Source organism: Acomys minous (genome assembly GCF_964271855.1).
Source record: "Acomys minous genome assembly, chromosome: 9".
In the NCBI taxonomy this organism is placed as follows: Eukaryota; Metazoa; Chordata; class Mammalia; order Rodentia; family Muridae; genus Acomys; species Acomys minous.
Genome location: NC_140490.1, coordinates 14,317,150 through 14,329,342, shown reverse-complemented (window position 1 = coordinate 14,329,342; position 12,193 = coordinate 14,317,150). Strand labels below are relative to the sequence as shown.

The 12,193-nt window shown below is 44.5% G+C and overlaps 1 protein-coding gene across 3 annotated transcripts in view; it reads left to right on the top strand.

Moving 5' to 3' along the window:
* The window catches only part of GRID1 (glutamate ionotropic receptor delta type subunit 1), a 715,979-nt gene that overhangs the window by 403,381 nt on the left and 300,405 nt on the right, over positions 1–12,193 (top strand). For all 3 annotated transcript variants that reach the window (XM_084796807.1, XM_084796806.1, XM_084796808.1), the window contains one exon: positions 5,835–5,888. In XM_084796807.1, coding sequence (XP_084652933.1) covers positions 5,835–5,888 — 54 coding nt within the window. The remainder of the gene's footprint in view (positions 1–5,834; positions 5,889–12,193) is intronic.

Sequence of the window (12,193 nt, the reverse complement as noted above, 5' to 3'; positions counted from 1 at the left end):
GGATGGTAGTTCTTATCTGTGGAGTGAAGGAAGAAGTCACGAGGAATTGTCCACTTGGAAGAGACCCTGGAATGAGAAGGCAGGAGAAGCAGGGGAAAGGAATGGGGAGGACCTTGGCAGTGATTGATCATGCACCAAGCTCCTCCCTAGTGTGGTGAAGTTACATGTAAAGTCATTTAATTCTTGACATTACCCCAGGCTGGAGCTGTTCATTTCAGGACTGGATCCTAGAAGCAGCCTTTAAAAGGAGGGGTCGGGTGACAATTATTTATGAAAAAGTGTTCCTGGAGGGATTCAAACAAGAAAGTCAGCAGGTCCTTGGAGATGTGGACAAGGAAGTGAAGGATGCCAGGTGACGTAATCATGACCTCATTCTCTAGCAGGCTTCTGGAAACAGTTCAGACGACACTGAGAAGCATCCCCACCAGGGAGCAAAACATCTGGGGTCTGCCTCTGTGGTACCCTTGGTTCTTGGTTAGAATCTAGATTCTCAAGTAGCCATGCATGCCGTGTACACTTCTGGCAGCCAGAGTCTTGTGTGTTGGTGGTTGAGGATGAACACACAGGGAGTCTTGGTAATCAAGCATCTCACTGGGACGTGAGGGGTTTTAGGCAGAGTACCACAGCATGTTTGGTACCCAGATGTTGTGGGCCATAAAATGTGCTTGGAGAGGTGGCACAAATTACCTGGGAGCACACAGCAAAGGCTCCTCTAGCATGCTTGTTGCATGATGAAAGAAGGAGTTGTTTCTGTATGCCACAGACATATTTGGGAGGAGAAGGGAGAGCTTGGCACTTAGAAGGGGAACCAGGAGTGTGGGGAGCGACCCTGCCCTTTCAGTCTGTGAGCTGTTAAGACTCATCCCACAGAGCTGGCAGCTCTCTGGTAATTGCAAAGGGAGGCAAGTGTGGCTTTGCTCCGTCTGCAGTAGCTGCTCCTTCTCACCACTGTGCCAGTCTCTGCGTGAGCTGCACCCTCTGGAAAAAAGGCTGTATCCAAGTGCTATTTATCTCTGTGTGGGAAAAAGAGGTTTAACAAATTAGCTGATGCTTAATTGGTGAGGGAAAGTAGGACAGGGAAGTTGGCCAGTCATCCTGCAGAGTTTTTCTGATCAATTCTCTCTGCCGGTATCTTCCATGCCTGAGTCTGATACCAGGTAAGAAGGCCTCTTAGGGGAGCCATGCTCCCACACACTCCCTAGGGTCTCCCAGCAATTGGCAATTGGTTATTAGCAATGCTCGCACCCCTCAGCTGCAGAATGCACCTGTACCTTCAGATTCAAAGAGCTCTGGATTCGGTGAGAGAGATTTCAACCCCCAGGGTCAAGATGCAAGCTTAGAGCTTGGAAACGACTAGGGTGTTAGGCAGGTGGCTGCTCTCAGTGAACTAGAGCCTTTTGTAGTGAGGCAAGGGCATGCAGTTAAAACAAAAAATATTAGGGGCTTCTTACCTGCAGCCTAACTTGGGAATCATTACAACAGATGTCAGTTCAGCATGGTCACCTATGGTCACCCTCCAAGCTGTTATTTTTGGGGGGATGGTTTGATGTATTTTGATGCTAATTACTGCTTGCTGTCTCTGTGACCCACCTTTTGATTAATAAAAAGCTATCCCACCTGGGCAGGGCAGAGGAGCTAGCACTGTGACTAAGGTTCCGGGGGTGGGGTGGGGGGTGAGGGGGTGGGAATCCTGGGAAGAAGAGAAGAGAGACTGCTAGGAGGAAGAAGGAGAAAGACTGCAGGAGGAAAAGAAGGCAGCCATGGGTTAGATGGAGGAGAAGCACATGGTTGGCATGGATGGGGAATTCTATCCAGATGAAGATTAAGGATGGGAAGTAGCTTGATAGAAATTGGTAAAAACTGATGACATATGTATGATTGGGGCAGGATTAATGTCTGCCCTGCCCCACGTTAACTAAGGCTATTTTAAAATATAACAAGTGTCAGTGTCATAACTGATTGCTAGCCAGGCATACTAATAGCATAGATAATTTAAAAACAATAGCTATTTATCTTCTAAGCCACAGTTGCCATCGACAATGCTGAGGTACTTCTGGTAGGCCTTACTACCAGAGGCAGCCTGTTTCTTTTTGCACTGTCTGGAAAGGTAGGAAACTTTCCTTCAATTGTGTGAATCTTCTCTGATTACCAGAGCCAGTCACTGTAAATCCACTCTTAGATTCTGCAAAGAGCAACTTGGACTCTTGCATAAGCCAATTCTTCATTTGTTTAGACCCCTACATCTAACAAGTTCCTTGTTATTCTTAAGTGGCTGTTGGCTTGAACTGTCCCCCTTCATGCCTGGGATCTAGAATGTGGTTCCTTCCACCACTAGGGTGATGGCTCACTCCAAGAATAGAATCAATGTCCCATCCCCCACTGTAAGCCTTTCTATAAGTCTTTATTCTTTACTGTACTGCATTCAAATGCCATCTCCGCACTAGCCATTTTTATTTTGAATTCAGACTCATTTACTTGCCTCTGTTGAGATTCAGTTTAGGATTCCAGCCCTTGGGAACTTAGGAGAGCCTCCAAGCTCTGTGTCAAGTCCTAATTTGATATGCAAGTAACGCTCATGTAACCAATGAGCATTAAGGAAATGCTGAAAGGTTAGGAATTGAGTCCAGCAATGCAGTCAAAGGATCTGGGTCAGATTTCTGTACCTTTTCCTTATCACCATGGTCTTAGATATCTAAAGGCATCTGTGGCAGTCTGCATGGCGGGAAGAGAAGGGTTCTAGGCTGCGTGGTCAAGACTCCACCCTGAGGCTCTCTCCATTCACCACCAGCAGTTCAGGGTCCTCAATCAGCACTGGTTCTTGGGTCCTATAAAGTTCTCTGGGGACAGCCTGGCCTCTCCAGCCTTGCAGAATGGAGTGGGATGGGTCTCAGGATATAGTGCCATGGTGCATAGATGCCTGTGGCCTCTCTGAGGTTCACTTCCTTCCAAGGGCATAAACCTTCTTGCGGTGTACAGGAGTCTGTTTACCCCGGGTAATATAATGTTCATGGGGCCAAAGGATTCGGGATGGATGTGAACAAATGCAGGGATGAGGGTGGACCTTTAGAGGACTAAAATGACCATCTTCCCTGTCTCTGTTTCCTGTGATAGTCTCGGAACATTTATGGACCCCACTCTCTGAATTTCCTTCTTTCTGGCCTCATGGGTTACAGAATTTTTCAGACAGGAAAGGGGCAGCTGGTACCTGTACTTTAGCCATGACTTCACTAGACAAATGACAGCGGGTGGGCTATTTCAGACTTGCTCAGGCTCATCTCTTCATGGCCTGGTAGTCTCATTCATAGGCCAGAGAGCTAAATCTCTGTTCTTCAGCCCTGAGTGGTTCAGGAAAAGCTTCGTGCCTGTGGTGAGTGTCCTTGGGTGTTGTTTGGTAAGGAATGATGGGCTAGAACTCTCCTGGGAAGTTTGTTTTTGTCTCTACTTTCGTGATCTACTGTGTTCCTCAAGCACATTCAACTGTTCCCATAAAGCACGACCCTGACAGAGCTGTGTGCTCTGATAGTGTGGCACCTCATCATCATGCAGCCTTCACTTACCAGGAAACTGAGACAGAGGGGAGGACATCCTATTGGGACTCTAGATGAGAGAAGCATGGGAGAATGGCAAAGTAGAAGGATCCAGAGGGTCCTAGAAACCTACAAGTAGAACATTATGATAGGCAGATTTGGGCACAGGGGTCCCGCTCAAACTAAGGCACCAGCCAAGGACAATACAGGTGGTAAACCTTAAACCCCTACCCAGATCTAGCCAATGGACAGAACATTCTCCACAGTAGAGTTGAGAGTGGGATATGACTTTCTCACGTACTCTGGTGCCTCACCTTTGACCATGTCCCCTGGAGGGGGAGACCTGGTGGCACTCAGAGGAAGGACAGCAGGTTACCAAGAAGAGACTTGATACCCTATGAGCATATACAGGGGGAGGTAATCTCCCTCAGGAACAGTCATAGGGGAGGGGAGTAAGGGGAAAATGGGAGGGAGGGAAGAATGGGAGGATACAAGGGATGGGATAACCATTGAGATGTAACAAGAATAAATTAATAAAAAAAAGAAAAAAAGAAAAAAATCTTATATTCTATTAAAAGGACCCATGATCTTTGGTTTTGTTTTCTTCTATTTTGATACTTGGTCTTACTTAAAAAATAAAAAATTTAAATGCTTGAGATTAAAAAAAGAAAAAGAAAATTTCTACCTGATATGAATTTCCCAATGTGATTTTAATTAAAAACATCTGTCTGATATGCATGTGCAGATATGTATTTGCATGGTATGCCTGTAGATGCTTCTGGAAGGAGGCACTTCAGACAACTTCCAGTGGATGAATCTGGAAGAATAAATGGGGGAATTTTTACTACATTAGCCTGTTCTTTTGAAATGAGGAAGTATTATGGAGTGATTTTAATTAAGCATCTTAATTTGTCTATACTTTTTTAAAATCAAAGGGGTAATAAAAATTACATTACCAAAATGTAAAAAAAAAAAAAAAAAGCAAAAAGAAAAAGAGTAAATCTGAAAGCTCTTCTCCAGGTTCATAGATAGCTTGGCACTGTGCCTAGTGCTCAGCAAGCTCTTGGCACATGCTCACCATGAGCGTTCTTACAGGATATGCTTGCAAACCATCAATCCTTTCTAATTCTTTCAGCATGTTGGCTTTCTAATTCAAGGAGAGAGAGAGAGAGAGAGAGAGAGAGAGAGAGAGAGAGAGAGAGAGAGAGACAGAGAGAGACAGAGAGAGACAGAGACAGAGACAGAGACACAGAGACAGAGACAGAGAGAGACAGAGACAGAGAGAGACAGAGACAGAGAGAGACAGAGACAGAGAGAGACAGAGACAGAGAGAGACAGAGACAGAGACAGAGAGAGGGGGGGGGGTGGCATGTGTGCCATCCCAGCCCTGGGGGCCAGAAGCAGGATGATGAGGAGTTAGAGGCCAGTCTTGGATAGACAGTGGATTTGATACTAGCTTTTGTGCTATAAGATCCTTTGTTAAAAAAAAAAACAACCAAATATACAAACAAGCAAGCTTAAAGTATGCAAACAAAACAAGAAACTGGATTTTGTTGGCTGCTGTCTATCACTTATTCACATGTCTAGCTATGAATGCCAACTGTATGTTGGGCCAGAACAGAGTTCTGGGACAGAGTACTCACCTCAGAGATGTAGACCTTCACCCTGTGGAGTCCCCACCCACCCTGTCAGAGAAAATAGACAATAAGAAGTAATAAACTGGTAGCCATTCACACACAACAATAGCATGTACTGTAACAAAGCAGTATTGAGAGAACAGTGGGAGTGGGCCCCCTCTCAATAACTGGAAAGAATCCAGCTTCCTGCATCCTGAAACAACGAATGTAAAGCAGCATCACAGTTGAGCTGGCGTCTCCTCTTTTGCTGGTGTCGCTCAGCACAGCTGGATGAACTGCCAGAATGTTAGTTTCCTCCTTCTATAGTTTTGTGTAGTGATGGATGCTATCCTTAGGTGCCCCTTTGGAAAGGAACTCGTATCCATTCTTGGGGAAGGGAGGCTGACCTGGTACCTGTTGCCTGTGATGCCTGCAGCACTAGGGCCTCTAACCTGGCTCCAGGCCAGTGCAGAAGAGCATGGAGGAACCGGGAGACATCAGACATCAAATTCAGGTGCCATCTCTTGTGGCCAAGGCAGCCAGAGTGGGGTCCAGGGGTTGGCGCATTTTGTGAGGAAGGCTTTCTGTAGAAGCAGTGCTTATAAAACCCCATCTCAGCAATCATACTGTGAGTCTGCCAGCAGACATTCTGCCATGCTTCTTTTCATGTATGTTCTTTTTCTCTTTGTAGGCTGTGGAGACCAACCTGGCTTCCAAGGACAGCCACTGGGTCTTTGTGAATGAGGTAAGAGCCCCCAGAATGGTGATGGGTGTGGCCTGCAGTGACCCCCTGTCCCATGGGAAACTTCAAGTCCAATCCTGACTTGGAACTGCCATGGATCATGGTGTTCCATTTTTTTCAAGGCAAGAGGTTGGAGAGCTAGATTTGGCCTGCCAAGATGCTTAGCAGGGGCAGGTGGGAACTAGCAAAATAGTCCAGACCTGAGCCCATGAGAATGTCAAAAGTCTGAGAAGTGGTTTCAGACTTTAGGTAAAGGGGATGAGTGAGGCAGACAGTCAGTTAGGAGCCAGGGCCTGGGAGATGAGGTCAGGCTATTAAATAAATACAGATGGCTAGACAAAGGAAGTAGGAGACAATGGAGGCCCTATCTCGTGCAGACTATTTTAACCGTCTGAAAGTGTTATGTGCATGTATCTGAGTGTAAGGAGGAGTATATATGCTTCTAAATATGTAAATGTGTAAATGGTTTAAATGTTTGCACATACCTATGTGCAAGGAGCTTTATGTATGTCTGTGATACAGGTATAACTGAGTATATGTCGTGTACATATGAGTGTTAATGCATGTCTACATTCATGGGAGGGTATATGTACAAATAGCTATATGTGTAAGTGAGTATTGTAAGCATATGTATAGGTTTGTGAGTGTGGATATGTGAATATGAATGTGTGAATAAATATGTATGCGTGAGTTGTTTGTACACATGAGTATAATTTAGTATGGCTATTTGTGCATTGCATGTCTATGTGTGAGTATGTATGTTGTAGATGTACGTGACTATATGTATATGAGTGTTATGTATTTAGAGTGCACACTATATAGACGGAAGAGTGTATGTGTAGCATGTATGCATGCATGTATGTATAAGTGAGAATATATGTATATGGACATACCATTTGTTCATCCATGTAAGTGTATATGTATATTTGAATGTGTGTATATTTGTGTGTAGTCCTTGGGAAGCATTCATCCAAAAAAAAATGTTAGTAGCAAGTGCCTTTAGGTCTGGTCACCCTACTGGTTTTGTCTCGGGCGGGGGGTGGTGGGAATGGAAGCATGAGATGTCACTCTTCAGAAATGGCACCGTGCCCGCCCATGCTGAAGCTGTTGCACAGGGTAACCTATTATCACGTGGTCTCAGCTTTTTTGAAGAGCTCTTTCTGCCCACATACTCTTTCAGGAAGCAGAGCCAGGGCAGCCTGTGTGACCTCCACATGCTGTTCAATGTGAACAGGCATGTAAGTGTTCCTTAGTTTTGCCTTCAGTGGGGGATGCAGCCCTTAGCTGCTATTAAATTAGCTGATCAATTTCTAATGGCTTCATTTTAGAAGATCCAAGCTTTATTATGTGGGTAATTTCTTCTTTTATGATGTGTATTTCTTCATTAGCTCAGCGCTAATATGGATGAGAACCATTTTGGGTGGCTGTTGTTAATAATGGCACAGGTAGCACCGCACATTAGCTGCTTGCCAGGCCCACTGCGGATGCTTTGTCTCTATGAATTCCCTTCTTATGATCACCATGTCTACACGAGCCAGCTGAAGACTCATGCAGTTGCTGTGCATTTCCCCTGGGGCGGTTCCATGACTGTCCTGTAATTAGAAGGAGGATGTGACTACCCCACCCTGCTCTTCAGAACCTGCTTGAGGCATCATTGATCCTCAGCAAGTTTTGATTCTCCGAGCTTTGCTGCTTCTCTGCAGGCTCTTCAAAGCCCAGTGTCCTTTGTTCCAGTGAAAGGAAGCGTTCCATGTGGCCCAGAAGTCAAATGTCTGGTGCTGGTTTCACTTTTTTTGATGACTCCTCCACAGTGAATAGCCAGTGTTTCTCTGTGGCCAGGCTTCAGAAACATGGCTATTTTACATTTTAAAGATTTTTACTTCTCTCTTCTGCATCCCTACCTATCCCCAAGGTGCCCCCATCTCTCTAGCCTGACTGCCTCTTCTGGGCTGGTCTTAACTTCAGACACCACAGTATGAGGTACTTTGGGGGTAGTCCTTACTCCTAGGCACCGAGGAATTTTGAAGGCAGGTGGAACTCAGAGCGTAGAGTCATCAGGAGACAGGTATAGGAAGGGGCACAGTAGAGCCAATATGGATTACCTGCAGTAGTGAGCCTGTGTCACAGCAGAGAGTATTCACTCGGTTGGTTAGCCAGAAAGCACAGATTGATCTTAGAGTCCTGAAGCAGACATGTCTTTCTTCAGAACTTAGAGGATTTGAGGACTCTCTGATCCCTTCCTTCTTGCTTCCTTGCTTCCAGAAAGTCTCTTTTTCTTGAGAAGTACAGAACAGCAGCCAGAACTGGCTTATCACATAGATGTGCCAGGTGCTTGTCAATCACTTTCCACTTGTTAGCCCCTTTACTGCTCACCGATGGCCCTGATAGGCCATTACTGTCATCCCTGTTTTATAGAAAGGAAAACAGGAGTTGCTGGAGTTGAATCAATTTCTCAAGGTGAGACAGAGATTACATGTTGCCCGTGGCATTCTTTTATCCCCATTTTGTGTGAGTATACACATTTTTGCCAGTGTGGGTGAGTGAGTATGCACACTTATTTATTTATTTATTTATTTATTTATTTTTTCGAGACAGAGTTTCTCTGTGTAGCCTTGGCTGTCCTGGACTCACTTTGTAGACCAGGCTGTCCTCGAACTCACAGCGATCCACCTGTCTCTGCCTCCCGAGTGCTGGGACTAAAGGCGTGCGCCACCACCGCCCAGCTAGTATGCACATTTATATGTGCACGTGGAGGCTTGAAGTTGGTGTGTTGGCCATAAACCACAATTGGCCTTCCACCTTTTTCACTGAGGAAGGATCACCCAATCAGACCCAGAGCTCGCTGATACGGCCTGTCTAGCCTGCTTGCTATAGAGCTCTCTTGAGCCTTTTGAGGCAGGAATTACAAAGTAGGCTGCCATGACTACCCAGAATTGGTATGGTTTTCTGGGGAATCTAAGTTCATGTTTGCATGGCAAGTGCTTTAATCACTGGACCATCTCCACTTTCCTGCCTGTAGAATCCTTTATGAAGATTGGCTAGCTCGCAAGCCTTGTCTGTCAATGACATCATGGGGCTAATACCTTTGGCAAAGATCCAGAGCTTATGATCAGAACCTTCTGAAAGGCCAGTCAGCAGGGCTCAGGTATGCATGACAGTGGGGATACTCTTTGGCTGACCTTTGGCTCTAGCATATGGACATTTGTAAAGACTTCAACCCAAAGGTAGAGACTCTGATAAAGTCTTGACCCCAAATCCCAGTGTAGCATATGGTTAATGACAGAGATGTTCTCTAAATGACTTGTCAGTTTAGCTACAGGGCCAGCCACATGGAGAGTGTTATTTCCTGTTTAAGCATGACCCCAAAGAGGGGGAACTTCTGTTCTTCTTGCAGTGTTGTAGCATTTTAAGCACTGCAAAATTTAAGCTAACCAAACACGGAGCCACAGACAAATGGTTTTCAGTTGCTGTTCCTTGTATTGTGTGCAGAAATAAAATAAGATGAAAAAAAAAAAGAGTCAAGGGAGGGGTCAGGCATTTGAGAAAGACTCATTTTCCAACCTCAACTGTAGAATTGTGTGTGTGTGTGTATGTGTGTGTGTGTGTGTGTGTGTGTGTGTGTGTGTGTAAGTCCACATGCATATTTGTGAATGTACATGTGAAGGCCAGAGGCTAATATCAGGTGTTGTTCCTCAGATGCCGTCTACCTTGAGTTTTTGGAGGCAGGCTTTTGCACTGGCTTGGAGCTCACCAAGCATGCCAGGCTGTCTGGGCACTGAGCCTTAGGAATCCATCTGTCTCTACTTCCCCAGAGCTGGGAACACAAGTGTGTCACCATCTTTGTCATTTGGTTGTCTTATGTGTTTTTCTTGATTCAGGATGGACATTCAAGGACACATGTTTTTGTTTGTGTTCTTTCTGAGGTACTTTCTTAATACATATACTTGTTCACTACTGAGTATTGTTACATGTTGCAAGCCTGATGTTGTTGCTGTTGTTTCTGGGAGGAGATAATTGGCTTCTGAATCTGTGTGCTTCCTAGGAACTTCAGTGACTCTCTGGGCTCTCCTATGAGACATTGGAAAGCTGATATAGTTTTGTTATAAAGTATATTTGAATTGATTGATTAAGTTGTAAGAACACATGGGAAGTGACATGAGCCACTAGATGAGGTGGCTAGTAAACTGTGAGTTCCTCAAGTGCATAGCCAGATCTGGTTCATCAATGAGTCTTCAGTGCCCTGGGTAGAATATAGATTGCTCAAAGGTTGGACTGAAGGTAGGTCGATCTATAGAGTGAAGAGCAAATTGCGTTGATGAGCACTTCACAGTCTGTATCAGAAAGAAAGCAACAATTAAAGGGCTGAGCCTCAGAGGTGGACTTGCCAGTTCAAGCCAGCAGAGCCTGGGTGTGTTGGGTGGCCCTGGAACCTCTGTATCAGGCTGGAGTGAAAGCCTTCTCTAAATTTGTTTTTGTTACATCCCAAGTGAGAGGTCTTGATGGTTTGCCCAAAGACATAGGATGTCCTTATTACTGACTACATTCTGTACAGAGTGGATGATGCCATCCCATGAAGCTGGACCCAGGCAAGAGACATGCACTTTGTACTCTGTCCTCTTGGGAACTTTCTGCAGGAAATTCTTCTATGGATTGTGCAGTGTGACTCGCATGCAGGCTTCTGAAGGACTCCATGTGATGGGGATGGTAAGAGTTAAAAATGTGGCCAGGCACTGGGGAGGCAGAAGCAGGTGGATCTCTATTTGAGGACCAGCCTGGTCTAATAGTGAGTTCTGGGCCAGCCAAGGTTTATACTGAGACCCTGTCTCAAAACAGATAAGCAAACAAGCAAACAAGTAAGCAAGCAAGCAAGCTAGCAAGCAAGTAAGCAAATGAACACACAGGGAGTTAAACAACGAGAAATAGAGGTAGGAATCTCCTTCAGGCTTGCTGAGGCTAGTGCACATCATAACTTTCCATGTGAACGCTGCCTGCCCCATGCACTTGATCTCACCAAGCATCTTATGTGTTTTTGCTCTCCACATGTGAACCTTCACTGGAGCAGGTTATGTGCAGGTAGTGCAGGGACAGGCTCTAGAGGAAGTCCTGTCTGTGGGGCAACTTCAAGCAGTCCCTTAAAAAGATTCTACACTCTGGCAAGTGTCACACCAGCTTGTGGACCTCTTCAGTGCTCTCTCTCTGGAACATTGTGTATACTTTTTTTTAATCAGACCCCAGCCCATTTAATTACTTTCACCAGTTGCTGACCAGCATGAGGATCTCTGGAGCAATGGAGAAAAACTCTGCCAGTAGTGTAGAAGGCATCATTGGCTTTCATGACTTCCCTACTCAGAACCTTTACAGAGTGTGAACAGGTTCATATGAGACCACGTTACACTAGGTTAGTATAGGAAAAGAAGCCAAGATTAAGTGAAGAAAACAATAGGGGAATACATGAAAGCAGACTCTCACTTTTAAGAAATCTCAGTTTGGGATGCACAGAGAAGGGGTTTATAATTTGTTTCTTCATTTCATTTGGAAGATTTTTAATTCTGTTTGAACATTAAGTCCCTGTACTATTTGCCATCATTAATTTTAATTCCACATCACTCAAAACCAATTTGTTTATTGTAGTCTATTCACTGGTTTAGCTCCGTAGCTTCTTCACTGAGGAGGCTTTGAAAACACAGATCACATCTTGCCCATCTCTGCTGTCCTGGCTCAGAATCCTAGAGTAAAGAATAGATGTTGCCATTTATCATACATTAGCTGGACCATGAGCTGTTTTATTATATTTATTAATTTTATATGTGAATGTGTGTGTGTGTGTTTCACAGTGTGCATGTAGAAGTCAGAGGGCAATTTATAGACTCAGTTCTTCCTACATAGGTATAGGGGATCCAACTGAAGTCACCAGGGTTGATGATGAAGGCCTTTGCCCACTAAGCCATATCACTGGCCCAGCACTGTTTTTAATTTTCACTTTCATTCTTTATTAAACATTAACAGTATTAGTAAAGTTTGACATATAACAAACGGACATATTTGAGTGTACACATTAAGTCTGATATATGTATACATTCAAGAGTCATGATTACAAAGAAGATAGTAAACATATCCATAACACAGTGTCCTTATACCTCTTTGTATTCTACCTTAATTCCTTCTGATCTTTATAACCCCTTAGGCAACTACTGGCATGGTTTTGGAACTATCATGATGAATTTTATTATTAACTTGACACAATCTAGAGTTATGAGAAACTGTAACCTTTTGGGGAACCTAAATCGAAAAGTTGCCTCCATTAGATT